A 16,596-nucleotide genomic window follows, 5' to 3' on the forward strand; every position below is an offset into this window, starting at 1 on the left:
CATGCCAATCCAGAGCTGCATTTTCATCCCTGCTGTTCCTAAAGGCTGGCATAAATCTGAGCAGTCTTCAGCACGAAAACCTGCATTACTTCAAGCAGTTGCCAATTTTCCTAGCGCCAATGGAACCTGGGGTGAAGCCTTTCTTCCCAGGTAGGTGAAGCAGGACCTGGACACCTGCATGAGGTCAAGGTGTCCAGGAGGGGTCTCCAAATGGTACCTGCCTCCCCCAGACACACTTTGCCCTTCTGCAAGCCCAAGGGTCTGCAGCTCAGCCTCTCTTCCTCTGCAGAAGCACACTGTAAGTGCACATGGCTTCTGGGACTGGATTTAATGTGATGCACAAAGCTAATTCCTAAAACTAGCCTCGCAGGAGATACGGCTGGGGCTGCCTGTTGCCGTCTTCCACTCCCTCCTCCACTACCCTTCCCTTTGCTGCTGGAATTAAATAGGATTTTTACTTTAGCACCCACACCTGCAGCTGCTGAAAAGTCCTACTGGAACCACTCCAGCAGCAAAAGACAGGCAGGTCTAAAAGGATCTTAAATCAGGGAAAGTTAATTTCCTTTCTGGATAGTAAGGAAGCTGCAAAGTGAAACACTGCTCATGTTTTCCAACTGCAGTGAAGGAATCAAAGCAGCAATCACAGAGACTTTTCCTGAACATAAGAGCTTCTAGACCAAGGTTGAAAATGTACAAAATTGCACTGGGATCTGAATTAAAAGCAAAACATGCTACTGAAAACCAAGCTAACTTCCAAGGACCATTTTTAGCTCCATCCTCTGAAGGAATTAATCCTAAATGTAGGCTGAGACAAGAAAACCAGAAAGAGCTGACGAAACAGTGTGTATGGGACATATTCACCCCACCTGGTCATTTGAAGCTGTTTGAGAGCAACAGTGTTGTGTAGATTAAGAGAGCCTCAAAGTATCAGGGGTGCAATTTTTACAGCGATACAAGATCCTGTTATTTGATTCATTCATTTGTAATTGCACTAGCTTCAGAAGCCAGTGTGGCCATTATAATGTTATATATACGGGAAGGTGTGGCCCCCCAAAATATAAAATAAAATTAACTCCCCAGACCTCTTATCTAACAATATCTGAGATAGTTACGGTAGGAAATTAAAGTGCCAAATAACAAATTTATACGTTTCTTATTGTGGGGCTTGCTTCTTGCATATTATGTTCAACAAACTTCTGCTGTGTGATTAAAAAAAAAAGAGGAAGTTTATAACAGATTTGTCTATGTAGTTAAGAGTCAACTGACTGAGGAAAGAAATCCACCCATCTATAGATCCTAGGAAGAAAAGTCGTTGTTGCCATTACAGTCTGCACAACTAAAAAGACAAACAGTATATCTTCTACTGACACAATAACTTTACCTCTTTTTTTTTTTTTTTTTTTTCCTAATACGTTCCAGCTGAAGGGCTTCAGTTTCACTGCTAGCAGCAACCACACAGAGGAACTCGTGGCATAATCACAGAACATAAAAGCCAATAATGGGGATTCAATTAGTGGTTTCCAAAGGCAGAAGAATTTTTCTGCCAAATATCAAATTGTTCCTGCAGATAAGGCACCCAGTGTGTGTCAAAACTGCCGATCTAAATTTTCATGTCCACATGTCGTTAGAATTTGTTATGTCATCAGCAATGTCTATGCTGTACATGTCAGATATCAAAGGCAAGAGGCATAGGCGGGCTAAGGCTTACCTTCCACGTTGCCGCGTTGCGTCTGAAGTAGGCAAACATTCGCGTGAACCAGTTGTAGATTTCATTTAGTGTTAGCTGTTTTTCTGGAGATTCGAGGATGGCCTTGTGAAGCAAAGCAATTGCAAGATCAGTTATGAGCACACCAGTACAAAACAGACTCACAGTTTTACTTTACCAAATAAAAAAAAGGAAAGAAAGGAAGGAAAAAAGGAAGAAAGAAAGAAAGAAGAGATTTGGAGGAAAAAATCCAAAGGAAGGTTTTCACAATGTGAACTAAGATTAATGGCTGTATTTAACAGTTCAATGGCAAAATTCAAAATGGAATTATCTAATTGTTTTGAGTTTTTATTTCTGTTTCCTTACAGAAATATTAATTTATTAGTCATTCATAAAGCAGAATCAAAGAGAAATGCAAAACATTTCACTAGCTGATTAAAGCTCAGTAATTATTTAGAGCTCAGATTAATTCTAGGGATCAGAGATTACTGTAGCTTGTGATAATTGACTTGCCATCTTTAAACAGGCTCATTTTCACTGTTGTGTGAAATGAATTTCCTAATAATCACATCGTATTGTAATACTTAATCAAAAGCAATTATGTTATATATTGCAGTTCTAAAAACCCTTATAGTAAAGGTTTGAGCATTTGAGCACGCTTACATACCAAAGGTTTGAAAATCTATTTAATCCAGAGTGTGCACATATAGGGAGATTTTTTTTTTAATCCAAATGTGTGTGTTTGGCTCAGCTTACCTGTCTAATTAAAGATGCATACGTGAATGGCGGTCTAACTTCCGCGTTCTTATAAAATTCTTGGTTCTGGGCAATATCTGCTAAATAAGAGCAATTGTTCTGTTATCATCACAGCCTGCTGCTGCCGGGCTGTGGGCAACAGCAAGCCGCCCCACCAAAGGGGCTGCGCCACCAGAACCCCTTTACCTGAAGAAATGGGGACGTTGTATTTATCCGAGTACCGCCTCCGGATGGGTCCGACATTGTGCATGCTCGTGGTAGTGATGACTGACGGTCCCTGCGTGACGGGAGTGATGGGCGCAGTCGGGGTGGTGGGAGTATGAGGTAAGCTCTGTGGAGACGCCTCGGATGCAGTCTTGGAAAGCGTGACGCTCGATACCAGATTCAGCTGCAGAGGGAAGGACAAGGGTTTCGTTACAAACGGCATTTCTAGCTAATTAAGGGCTGCAGAGAAAATTCTCGATAACGGAGTCTTCCTCAGTTTGAACTGGACAACACAGCCTGAGTGCTTACTTCAGCACAAAATGCTGTTGTAACATCTCCATTAGGAGCCAGTAAAGGGGAATAAATATATACATTTCCAAATAGATTTAAAAAAAGAATAACGTGGCCTGCTGCCAGAACTACAAATCGTGGATTTTTATCTAAACCTTAAAACAAGATCTCACACAGTACATAATCATTTTAATATTTAGTTCCATTGTTTCACAGTCTAAACCCCACACATCTCTTATTTCCATGCTATCATTATGCATGGCTTCTAATCAGTCTTCTTGGATATTTATTGAAGGCATCAGGCTTAAAATAAAAGGCAAGACTTTCCTAGGGACGTACTAGAGAGAAATGCAATCTCTCTCTTCAGCATTTGGGCTTTTTTTTTTTTCCCCTCTGTTCATCCATTTTAAAAGCAAAGCCCAAAGTAGGTTAACACTGGAATAATTTAATTAATCACACTGCACAAAATACTGCAAGCATTCAGCCCTGCAGAAGTGGCACCACTCTTTTTTTTCCTCCTAGGACAGAAGGCATCAGCGTTACCTGCACGAAGCCCAGCCCTGGATAAATGGCAGCTTGCCATGGCAGGCTGTAAAACACAACTGCCTCTAGGATTGTGTATCAAACCCAGCTCCAACTCAAGTGTTTTTGATACACAACCCTATTTATATAACCAGCATCCACATTCCTCCCCGACCCTTTCTTTTTGCCCTACAACGTCCTTTGAAAGACGATGCTCCGTCTCAATAGGTCACTCCTGCTGAAGTATTTTAAACAAACAATCCGATCTCTTAACTACAACATCAGAAAAGATGACCGAGAGAAGGGCTCTTTGACTACTTCCACATTTCCTTCCCTTAGGCGGTTTCGCGAATAATATTGGTGAAATCCTGACCCCATTGAAGTCGGTAGCAAAATTCCTACTGAATTTAACAGGGCCAGAATTTTACAACTTTTGTTCATGATTAAAATTCCTTTTTGCTGGACATTAAACCTTTTCAGATGAAGGCAAGGCACACTACTCAGCTATGCCCCCAAATATCTCACGTTTATCCATAAGACACCCTTATTAACTGTCCTCGTATGAAAGTAACCAGATAAGAAAACTCGTATTAGCATCCCCCATATGAATTAATAGCCACAAATAACATTTCTTTATAAAAATAATAAGATTTATCCAAAACAAAAGTAGTGGAAAATAAAGGCCTCCAATATTACAGAAAAGATACCAACACAAAAAAGCCCACAGAAAGGGTGCAGCTGAGCGACAGATAAATTGTGATTGCTTTTCCCTCCTGACAGTGAGATGGAGCAAGCCGAGGGAAACCCCAGCCACAAATGCCCAGCACAGCTTGCTGCCGTACGGCCGCGACGGTGCACCGGCAGCTCCAGCACTGCTCCAAGGAAAGGAGGCTGTGAGCAGCAGACCTGCAAACACCCATCTTCCTCTGCAGGTGCTTACAAATGATGCTTCGCCTTCCAGTGGGAAATATTTAACACTTTGCGGCAAAGCCAGAGAGCGCGAACGCAGCGAGGGATCATGAAAGGCGGTGAAATACGGGTATTGATTTCCCAGAGACTCCCGCGCCGGCGTGAACCGCTAACTGCAGCCTGGAGGTGAGCACGCCTGCTCAAACCCCCGCGGTGCCGGGCACTGCTGCCACGTGTGAGAGCCCGGTCCGTTTGTTGACTGGCGTGATTTAAGGACACTGATTAGGGACATGTATATAGTAATGTCCCCCTGTTATCCATCTATCCATCTATTACATATGATAAAAGGACCAGTGACGATAATAATAGTACAACTGACAGGTCTCACCATGAAATTAAATCTACTGTATTTTATCTCAGTTTCTAAATGGACATTTTAACAGTCCAATAACTGCGAGCAAATCTGCATCAATTTTAAGTGCCCGTCTCTGGCACAGGCTCGGCAGCCGGGCCCTCCCGTTGGAAAGATCACTGCTCGTGCTTCATCATTATGGCTTCAACTACTCCATATCAAAAGAGTCCCCTTCCTTTTTTAGTGTGTAAAAACTTAACATTTAATCTGTTTCTACTAGGGAACTGCGAGAAAGGATCCACAAAGGTCAGCGTTCCCCACTTAAAGAATCTGAATCGAGTTAAATTTCTTTAGGCTTTTCAGCGTAGGTAGCAACTAGGAATAAACACAGAAGAGGACGAGCAAAGGGGGGGGCTTTAACAGGCTTGACAAATGACACTGCGATTCACACCCACTGCTGGGCTGCCACTAATAAGCTACAGAGGAAGCAGCCAATCTCAGCTAATTACCAGATAAAATTGTATTGTAAGGACTCTAATTAGGAGATGCTTATGGAGGTGATCTAATGATTAAACGCTGCATCCAAGTGACCCCACCATCAATGTGCAGTGGTGCAAGATGTCACCGGAATATTTTGTAGAAACAGTAATTTTATTTCAAGGAGGGGAGGCAGTAATATTTGTAATAATGGCTATGAGGTAAACTAATTAAAAGACAGTTCCTAAAGGAAGACTGTGGCTTTGAGCAGCTGTGGCCGTTCCAAAACAAAGTGCCAAATCTCAACAGAGGAGCTGCAGTCAAGTGGAAAATTTCTGCCTGACCTCTGCTCTCGCTATTAATTTGCAGGAAAACTAATGACACATATACATATTCCCACAAAATTGTTCTAATTGCTAATTTGCCAAAGGAGCCCAGTTTCCAAATTAAACATGACTGCAGTCTGTGAGGAAAGAGAGAACAAAAAGCTGGAACGCAGCGAGTCTGCTGCGTTTCACCTCCGACGACCATTTGCGAGCCTGAACCAACAAGTTAATGAAACACGACCTTGTCGATCGCTAGCGAAGTTTTTTCTTTTTCCGTGTTTTATTTGATGACACTCTCCTCTTCCAGCCAGGGTCCGATCCCTGCCGGTGCTATTACCAAAACATAAGCCAGGGTAAGGGAGGAGAGGGGTGTGCTCCCTCCACAGACCTTTGCTGCTGCTTTCTTTGTTGCATCTATAGCGCAAAGGCTGAAAAATCAGTTGTGAATTAGAGCAGAATAACAAATTATGAATGGTGTTGGTTTTGTTGCCATCTTGAATTATTAAACTGAACAGTAAACTATTAAATCTTAATATTGGCGTCAATTAGAAACGTGAAAGCGGCCGTGGATGATTGTGCAGGGCAAAGATCAGGGAGGGACCAGGCTGGGAGGGTGTCTTTTCCTGATGGAAACAGTTTCTCCCTGTTTGCATTTTCTATTTAAAAACAAGTTACTATGATTAGAAAAGTTATTCGTGTTGGTATTTTGTACACAGCCTGTTTCCCACATACTGTAATTTTTGGATGAGGTATCATTGCTGTCAGATGGGAGGGAGCCCAAGTCACAGAGTTAGCACTTGAATGAGCAAGAACTCTCGCATGGCAATAAGGCATAATGTGGGGCACTCTCCAAGTACACCGGAGAGTACAGCCCTTGCACCAAAGAGTTAATGTTTTTGTAATGTTTGTACTGGGGATGGTCAGAGGGAAGATCTCCTCCAGCCTTAAAAATAATAATAATTAATAATAAAAAAATCCCCAAAACAAGAAGAAGAAAATAAAATACAACAGAAACCCCACCAAAGCCCACAACAGTTTTAGGTGCTAAAATTCTGCAAATTCAATCACTGAACATTGTTGGGTACTTTGTTCAGTTTTGGTTTTTGAGAACATTTCCTCATACTGTTTTAACTTAATCATAAATGCCATAATTGTTTCAGTGTTCAATATCCTGCTTAGGATTTTATTATTAACCTTCCCTTTCAAGAAATAGTCATGTCTTCCTACTAAAGGTGACAACTGAGTCATTTTCTTATTTTTTCTTTAGATACAAACAAGGCAGAGAGGTAACCCTCTCCTTCACCCCGTAAAATAGATTTCCAGTAAGTGGCTCTCCCACTAGGGCTAAGTCTGATTTCTTTTTGTGTAAACATGACAATAGTGGCTGCACATAAAAAAAACCCTGAAACTTTTAAAAAGAAAAAAAAGAAAAAAAAATATTTTTAAGTGTCACAGTGGGACCATACCCACTGCTGCAGGGCAGTGACTCCGCTGCGATGGATGCTGCTGCTATGGTCCCAACTGGGGCTGAGGATTTATCTGCACCAAGTTCCTGGGACTGAAACACTCTGAAGCAGAGACTCCTTTTCTTGACACCAAGGGTGGGAGAGAAAGCTAACGCTGGGCCTAAAACTTTGTTAAATGCTGTGTCTTCCTCTCTCGTTTCAGCCTGGACACATTAGTGTATTAGATGCAGAGCCTGGCAGGCAGCAATCACTTAGCAGGTGTTGTTATTGGCAGGAATACTAAGGAAACTGAAGCTGAGGAGTGAGACTTAATGAAAACCAGTATATAAAAACAGCTTTTGTTGTGCTTGAGAATCTCTCTTTATTGCTGCGTATCGTTATTTTTTCGAACTATAAAGTATGGCTACAGCAGCTAAAATGCTCAGTCATTACCTCAAGAGTTAAAAGACTATTTTTTTTTTAATGCTTTGTTATTACAGTTGCTAAAAACAGTATTTCAAAACAATCATAACTGCTACGGTTAGGGTAAAAAAATACATTAAAGAAGGGATATCTAACAGTGCATTTTATTTAAAGTGCCAAAAGTTTCTTTAAGTTTTCTGTCTATTTTTGAAAAATGGCTATAGCACCTAGTATGCAGAATTACTTGTTGGTTGATGCTTTTTCCTTTTCCTTCCCTTCCTATGAACTTCAACATAAGTTAATCCCCTGAAAAGAAAGCACATTTCCATTTCAACCTATTGTGCTGATCGCTAACATCAATGAAAATAGCATGTAGGGGAAGGTATCTTAATAGCAAAACCAGAATGATGATTCTTGAGAAACTGTAGTTCTGGCTTTTGTGTTGTGGTGTTTGTTTTTTGTTTTTTTGTTTTTGGGGGTTTTTTTACCTTGAAAAAAAAAATTCACCTTTCAAAAGTATGTCACAGCATATTCCTTCACAGATAGCTTTCCTCTCACTTTATTCAGGCCCTTTAGTCTCACCAAACCAACACAATGAGCAGTAACAGGAACAACTTTGCCTGCTCCAAGTGTTAAGTTGTGAGACACTTCCATTTTCTTTTAAAGTGCTGCACCGCTGGGCGTTTTAATTATAAAGTCAAACATTTTTAAAGGTGGCACTGAGCACTGCCCCAGCTCCTGATATGCTCTGCCTCCCCAGGAGCAGGGGAAGAGCTGCCCTTTGCAGTACACCAGACATCAACAGCAACCTCCCCGCATACATGTCTGTCTATCTGCCAACGATTTAGGCCATCCACCGCTACACTACGTAAGAACGTGCTTAAATCTCATCAGCTTTAATAGGACTAACGAGCTTTATTGAACAGGTGTCTTGGTGGACTGGTGTAGTGAAATACATGGGCCACTCCACTGCCCTTCCCAAGGTCAAAATTACTGCAAGGAGCTAAAGCCACCTGAAGGTGGGCATGTGATGGATGGACACGGCTAGACTGGACAAGCAACCCTTCCCCAAAGCTGGGCGACTTTCAAATTGATGCACAACCGCCAAGAACCTGGCTGCAGTCCCACTGGGCCAAACTGGTCCAAAACCACCCACTCAGCTACTGCCTGAAGCCCAAAAGGCAAAGATGGTACCAATGGTCAGTGTGGATTACAAATGGCACATGGTTAATGCAGACGCTCAGTCACCAATTTTACCTGCCAGTAACAAAATAGCTTAAAAACAAGCATTAGGATCCTTTATGCAGAATAAAAACATTTCCTCAGTCATGAAAAGACTGTAATTTTAAATCACAATTCACTGCTATGTTTGGATTCATAGCTGCTCTTTCCTTTAAAAATCACCAATGTACCATAATATATTAATTCTAACATACACCTTGCATTAGTTGTGTTGGCAAAAAAAAAATTAATTACTGGATGTAAAGAATACTTTGCACTGCAATAATGGTCATCAGATCTTTTTACCAAAGTCCTATCCCACTGAGTTAAAAGGACTAGGGTCTAGCACAGTCTATGCAATGCCTGTGTATTTTTTTCACTAGGAAAGCACAATTTATGCAAAACACTATACTTCTACATTTTATAATTAATTTTCAAATGCTTCACCTATACATATTTTAATAATTTCCGATTTATCAGATGGTATCTATAATAAATTTTTCTATATTTCAATAAATGAAAAGAAGGCAGTTTCAATCCAACAACAGAGTGCCACACAATATAGGCCTGTCAGGCACAAATTTTTACTTCTAACATGTAAGTTAAAGGATAAGGAATTTATAATGCTGCCTGTGAACGAAACCACTTTTCATACACAAATGTGATCTTTTTTTTTCCAAAGGGTAATACAACAGTACATTTACATAAACTAATCCAAACAATCTATGTATTTGACAATGGCAAACCTCACACAGACTGCCTATTGTTGGTTTACATCTTGGAGTTCTTTATGTTGGCTTGTAACACTGCTCTAGCTGTCAAAGGTTTGACTTGGACTCTAAATAAATGGTTATAGAAGTGCTGTGCAGCGATATTGGACTTCTTTGCAAAAGAAAACCTGCTGTGTATGAATTCAAAAGCTATTAATTTTTCAGTCAAAAATATTCATGCCTATTTCTTTTAATAAAGAAACACTGTGCTGAGCAACTGAGAGATAATGTTGACTAGTGGTACAGAATTTTCAATAGAGCAGTTAAAAATAAATTTAGTAGGAGGTCCCCAACAAAGCTATAATTTTCCAGAATGTAAAACATTTTTAATACTAATCAAGACAGCCCTTTTCCCCCTGCGTTCACTTTTTTCTTTTTTTTTTTTCCTTCTTTTTTTGCCTTTTTTTTCCCCGCTGCTTTTCCCTGTTTATTAGCTGTTAACACTAATCTTCATGGCGACACCGCCTGGTATCTCTGTAGCCTACAACACCCGCGAAAGCTTCCTGCCCTCCGCGGCCGAGCATCGATCACGAGCTGCCTTGCCAAACGCTGCTCGCCTTCTTATGATTTCCTCCCTTTAGTTTTTAATCCTTCCTCCTGAGGGGCACCGCTGTTATGAAAGGCCTCAAGGCAGAGTGCTTTGAGACTCCCAGATTATTCCGCTGTTTTAATTTTTAATCCAGTAAGAGCTATAGAAACCAAACCTCCTCCCCATTCTGTTGGGTCTACATACTTTGCCAACAATGCACTGAAGCATTTGCATTCAGGCTGAGATGGATGTGAGGAACTAGAAGAATGCTATTTTTATAGACACTGTGAGTAGTTTCTACTCTAGAGGGCTGGTATCCACCGGATCAAGCAATTTTAGGCATCTCAACAGCTTAAATGGAACTCAACTCTCTCCAAGAAGACCCCGAAATTTCCTGTTGACTTTGACATCTGCTCCAGTATTGCTGAATAGCCTGCAATTTTCTGTCTAGTAGCCTCCCTATGCACTTCTGCAGCCATTTATTTCCAACTACATGGAAACTGAGAAATCCTTTTCTAGTAAAAATGGGTGCGCGAAGTGTTTAATGATTTTATGTTCTCTATCTCTGTAATGTGTTCTGTTTCAGACATTAATTTTGTCTACCAACTGCATCTTGGCAGGCTACCATATTTGCTGGGTTAATAGTCTGACTCCTTTTTATTTCTATCACCATAAATCACACATATATGGGTGTGTGTTTGCTTTATTTATAGAAAAAAAATCAGTCAAAACAGATAAACCAATACTTTGTCATTATGCTGCATCATTGCATATTGATTAAAATTGCTAGTACTAACTATAGATTGTCAACGCTCAATTAATTTTCACACAATGACTCAAAGCAAAATCAAATAAAGCCAGTGTACCTTTAAATCTTACAAATCTTAAAATCAAGAAGCAAAGCACTCTCTCCATTTTGAATAATCATTGGAAGCTCTGAAGAACATTTTCAGCGTTAAGAGGTTGGGAGAAAACAACAGCTGAAGAAGAGTCATTTTGGTCAGGGAATGAGATGGTGGATTTGCCTGGGGTTGGGGTTACCCAGGAGTTGCTACTTGCAAAGCCACTTGCTTCCCCCGCACCCCCTTTTTTAGAGGGCAATCTGGGGCAGAGAAGGTTTCCCTTCTCAGTTTCAACAGTGTAAAACACGATACTGGGTAACCCCGATTATCATCAAAACACGCAGCTAGAGTCTCTTCTACTGTAAATGTCTGTCAGACAAGGAGAAACCAAAATAAATATACTAAATATAATTTAATTACATCTCCTTCTTAACAATTCCTAAGATTTCATGCAAGTCGGACTGATGCAAAGCGACTGACAGGCTAGCACGTGAGGCCAGAAAAAGGCCCAGTGCATCAGCTTTAGAATAAAACTTCTTTCAAACTCCCTGAAGAGAGGGGGATGACAAAGCCTGGGTGCCCACGGCGGTGCCTCCTGCAAAGCAGCACTTTGCATCTCCTCACCGCGACCGGCTCTGAAGCGGGCCACACTTTGCATCATGCGCTCCGGTGAGGAACAGGAAAGAGAGGTTTGTTGTGAGGTTTTGTTTGCTTTCAGCACAGTTCGGTACTTACGGGCTGAGGGGTGGCTTTTGGTTCAGTTGACTTCACATGCAGGTGTGTCATCATGGCTTGCAGGCGCTCTTTATCTTTTGCAAGCTGAAAAGGGGGGAGAAAAATATCCTCTGTTACTCGTATGAATAAACCCTAGCCTCTGCTTATTCCTAATTAAAGAGCTGGCACCAAGGCATGAGACAGAAGAGTTTTATTGCTGAGTAGTTTGGAAATTGTATATGGTCTATTCGTGAGGTAAAGCAAACACGTGGTGCTGGGTGTCACTGTTTCCCAAAGCAAAATGCATTAGCCCTCAAGTGAGAAGAGCTAGACCTGCCGGCACCAAGAGCTTCACTCTAGCCCTGACAGCTAAAAGACAACAGTGAATCATGTTTATTAACCAGCCCCACGCCAGTTCAGGAGGCGCAGCAGAAAGCAAGCGAGGCAGCAGCTCTGAGATGCATTTGCCTCCTTTCAGACCAGGAAACAAGAGGCACAAACGGAGCATGGCTTTTACGTCACGTACAGGCTTTGCGGCATGTGCAGCGAGCGCAGAAGACAGCGGTGGTTAAACCACACGAGGCACCTCGGCGGGGCATGGCAGGCAGCCTCGGCTCTAGGAAGCACCTTGCTTTTACTTGAGAAGGTGGCACAGCCCCTTGGCAGGTCACCCTGGGCTGCTGGGCTGGGAACCTGAGCAGGAGCACCCTGAGCAGGAGGCAGGAGCAGCAGTGTGAGTTGCCAGCATCCCTTTGGCCTACGCTTGAGGGCAGCGGGGTGGGAAAGGCTAACAGCCTGGAACTGCCCGAGAGCACTCGTCTGAGGGCACAAAACGCCACAGGACCAACGCCTTCACCCCTTCTCATCGGTCACATCGTGCCCAAGAGTTGAGGCAAAGCTCCTGCTCTGGATGTCTCTTGCATTTTTTTGGTTGAGATCTGCACCAGGCCACAGCTGGTGTCTCGGGATCACACCATACGCATCCTTGGCCAGGACAGCTTCCCAATATGTTTCAACGCACTGGACAGACAATAAATCTCATTATTTTTGGAAACGAGAACTTTTTTGTATGTGCTAACAGGACTTTTTCCAGCTGCTCTTCAAAAAAACCCCAACAAACCAGTGGAAAGATATTAAGAAATAATACTAATGAAAAAGGGGTGTTATTAACCTACATGCCCAACATAAAGGCTCCTGTTTCCAGCAGGACTTGGATCAGGTTCTTACAAATGACAATTTTGCCGAGCTGAGTTTTTGCTTTAGACAAGCCAGATTCCTGGTGCCAAGAGGAGAACTGTGCTCGCATTCCAGCAGAACTTTAAACAACTTGCCCACCTTATCACCATCATCTGTTTGTAGCAGTAAAGTTGGGCTAAGTGTATATAAAAGGAGACTTGGTCATATATCCCCATTCATAACCTTACAGTCAAGGTTGTCTTGCTCTTCGCAAGGCAAGGGGCTTCTGACTGTGCCAGAAAGGCGTCGTGATGGGATAAAACTTGGCACACGGGTTTCCAAGACAGGAATTAAATAAAGGAAAAAATGGTGTCACCACTGTGTGCTCTGGAAGTGCAAAAGCAAAAAAAAAACCAAAAACCAACAAACCCAACTTGAAAAAAGCTTTTCAAACGGCTGGTCTTTTCTTGGTCAAAAACCTCAATGGCAAGAGAGAAAAACCTGACACCTACAGCAGATCTCCTGCAATCTGGTCACCAGATCTGCGCTGGACTTCACAGGAGAGCCAAAGGGCAGTGACGGGCTCTTATCGTAGCGCTGCAGCAGAAACTTCTCCCTCCCAGAGTCCTCTGAGGACCTCTTCAGAGAAAGGAGAGGTCTCACCCCTCAGCCGCCGTGCTTCACACAAAACAAATTAAAACAGAGAAATAGTTGTACTCCCAGCGCAGCTCTGTTGTGCAATCTCTCATTTGGAGCAGTTGCCGGGCCCACGGGCTGCTTGGCGGGGTCATCTGTGCATTAAATTTTGGTCTGCAGGCTACTTACTGCAGAAGAACAACATCTTCTAGCCAAAACAAATAGAAGGCAGGCACCTGAAAGCTTCCTGCCTGCACCAGCGCGGCAGCAGGAGGGAAAGGCACCCGGGCAGCACGAGGCACACCCTGCAGCGCTTCCTCTGGGCCCCCTCGGCGAAATGGAGCGATGCACCTCCCTCCAAACGGCCGGGGTCCTTGCTTGTAGTGCTTTCACTCATCGTCTTAGCAATGCTTTTAACACCATTTCTGGTGGATGGAGGTTATTAAAGATCCTCTCGACATTTCAGGCAGACACATGCTAGCATTTTGTCATAGTCTAGGAATTCAAACACTCACCCAGTTAGGCAGGAGTTTAAATTATGAAAAATAGAGGTCTCTCAGTTTCAAAGCACTGAAGAGAAGTAAAAAAATCCAAAGAATTTCTTTAAACTGTTTCTCCCTTAGGTCAGGAAGCAGTAGTGATATAAAACTAGAATGTCACTAGTAGCCCCTCTGGTCAGCCGGGTCATAAAAAAGAAGCCATGAGGGCTTGCTCAACCACCGATGGGAGCAAATTCTCACTGGCGGCACTCACTGGAGTGCAGATGGTCCAGAAATGGGGATTACTAGTCAACATGCAGGAAAATGCTCTTGATCTACTGATAGTGTTCTTGGGCAAGGACTGTTCTGCCACATACAAAAGGATCTGCTCTGTATGGGGGGGGTCTGAGGACTATATAATACAGTCCCATCTGAAGCCTCATTCTTTTTTCCTAGATCCATTTTGAAAGCTCTGCATGGTGGGAGTTTTCAGATGGCCATCCAGTTCTTCATGATAAGCCTGATTTGTGAGGTTTCCCTCACCTCTGTCGGCTACAACCACAATGTAGGTGCCTAACTGTGGTTCAACACAAAACACATCCAGAGCAAGGTACATGCTTTGCAAACTTGGACACCAAGACACATGCCTTGCCAAGGCGAGCTTAAATCCTAAAACTACACAGGTAAGGAAAGGCAGGAGAGGGAAGGCACAGAAAGCGCAGGCCAGAAGGGACTCAAGGTGAGTGGACAGCATGGGAGTCTGGCGACCAAGGAGCAAGAGAGAAGGCATTGGGCATGGATGATGGAGAAACTACACAGGAGGAAAACCAGAGAGAAAATAATGGCAGGGAGCAGGAATGTGAAAATGGAAACCCAGCAAAGGCATTCAACAGGAGCAACACGGCCACATCAACAGGAAGGGGAGATTGCTTCAGCAGCAGGATTTTGGACAGACCAAGGACAAAGGAGAAGGAAACAAGTCACAGGCAATGCAAGAGACAACCAAGACATAGCCTCTTCCCTCCCGTTACGTGCCTAGTTAGGCTGTGCACTAGAAGGGTTCAGGATCCACTTTTCAAGAGTCTCAACGGATGCTTTAGGAAAACAGGCCCAAGCAGTGTTTTCACTACACTGAAAATAGCCAGCTACCTTCATTTTCTCCCATTAGGAGAGAATTTTTTTAAAGTTATCATAGCCTTGATGCTGTCCCAAAATGTTTTTCCACTCAAAGGTGGTGCTGCAAATTGGATGTCCTATTCCAGTTAAGAACTAGCTAAGGATAGGGATATGTTCCTGTGTTTGTGTCTTACCCAGCAGCCCAATTCTTGCTATTTAAAATGGCAACAAACGATCATGTCAAGATGGTTTAAACAAAGTGAAATATGAGAAGATCTCTACCTTGTCTGTGATATTTTAAGTATATTTGTGATGGAAATGCTGAGAACAAAGCTTCGAGATACTTCTGCAAAGGGGCATTTGCAATCAAACACAAAGCAGATCTGACCTGTTTTTTTCAAAAAGTTCATTTAAAAATTACTTTCTTTAAAAGACGTTACACTTATCTCTGTCTATGACACTGATAAAACTATTGTGCGTAAAATAACTAAGAGCATAAGTAAAAAAAGAAAGGCTTGCATTTGGGTCCATCACACAAAACCTGAAGTGCATCCCTCAGGTGGAATGAATTTGTTAAATTCTACCTGTCTTGATGGGGCTGTACATGCATGAAATGGTGTGGCATTTAGATCTTGCCATGGTGTTGGACCCTCAACAGTGTGCGATACTTCTTAGCTCCACTGGAAGGCAAAGCTTCTTGTCAGTGCTGAGCACCGCAGGTCAAGTGGGAAAGGCTATAGGTCCCTCTTCGATGAAGCCCACAAACTCCGACAGTTGGCCACAGGGCTTGTTGTCACCACTCTGTTGGTAACTCCACTGTGGGAGTATCAGGTCAATGGTCTTAGCTAGTCCAACTGCTCCTGCTACAACACGTTGGGCACTGCAGACCACATCACTGAAAACCCTGCTATTAGGCCAGACTTTTGTTTTATTACGGTTCTGTGCAAAAACAGGTCACAGCTAGATGAACTAGGTACTGGAGGACAAATCCTCGTACATGTTTAGGCAGGTTTTGTTTTTGTTTTTTTTTTTTTAAAGTATCAGAGGACTGATACACAGCATGAAAGGAGAGGGAGAAGAGGGGAGTTACAGGTACGTTTCAGAAGCAGGACCACCCTCCTCCACCACCTACCCTTGCTGGCTAATACACAGATGGTCTCACTCTTATCAACATCCCTGACTAAATGAAGCTTCCAGTTCATCCTATCTACTGTGCTAGTATGCTTGTTAAAAACAGATCCAGAACTTTTTGGCCCGCACACCACTTTGAAATTAGGTTGTGTCTTGGGGACCTTACACTGCCTTCCCATGCAATGACTCTAAGCTAAGAGGTATTCCCCAGCACTAAATGCATGTGACGCTGTAACTGTTAGTCACTTATAACAATCAGTAGAATGCACCACTGACAAATCTTTCAAAAATATTGTCAAGGGCTTATGGAGAGGTGGTAACCAAGTATCGTCTCTGTCCTGTCCAACTGTTAACATAGGGCATCCTGCTGTAGTTCCAGGCACAGCCATTCCCTGTGACTGCAGGAGAGAAGGATTAATGCTTTTCAAGCTGACTGTAACTGAAGAATCTAGATTTACCTTCAGCCTGAATATTACTGCATCTTGGTAAAAGATTATCTCATATCTCAGTTTACCAGGAAGACTGCAGATTTTTTTTTTTTTTTCTAATTCCCGAGAAACTTGTTAAAATAA

General features: G+C 42.6%; 1 protein-coding gene across 12 annotated transcripts in view; it reads right to left on the reverse strand.

Annotated features, from left to right (window-relative positions):
• The window catches only part of FOXP1 (forkhead box P1), a 392,520-nt gene that overhangs the window by 19,685 nt on the left and 356,239 nt on the right, over positions 1-16,596 (reverse strand). For 10 of the 12 annotated variants that reach the window (XM_049827082.1, XM_049827079.1, XM_049827075.1 and 7 more), the window contains 4 exons: positions 11,508-11,591; positions 2,648-2,849; positions 2,462-2,541; positions 1,709-1,810 (listed from right to left, as the gene is read on the reverse strand). In XM_049827082.1, the coding sequence (XP_049683039.1) occupies positions 1,709-1,810; positions 2,462-2,541; positions 2,648-2,849; positions 11,508-11,591 (468 nt within the window). The remainder of the gene's footprint in view (positions 1-1,708; positions 1,811-2,461; positions 2,542-2,647; positions 2,850-11,507; positions 11,592-16,596) is intronic. The other 2 variants (XM_049827087.1, XM_049827081.1) reach the window with 1 other exon arrangement.

The sequence above is a fragment of the Accipiter gentilis genome, chromosome 23 (assembly GCF_929443795.1).
Source record: "Accipiter gentilis chromosome 23, bAccGen1.1, whole genome shotgun sequence".
Classification (NCBI taxonomy): Eukaryota; Metazoa; Chordata; class Aves; order Accipitriformes; family Accipitridae; genus Astur; species Astur gentilis.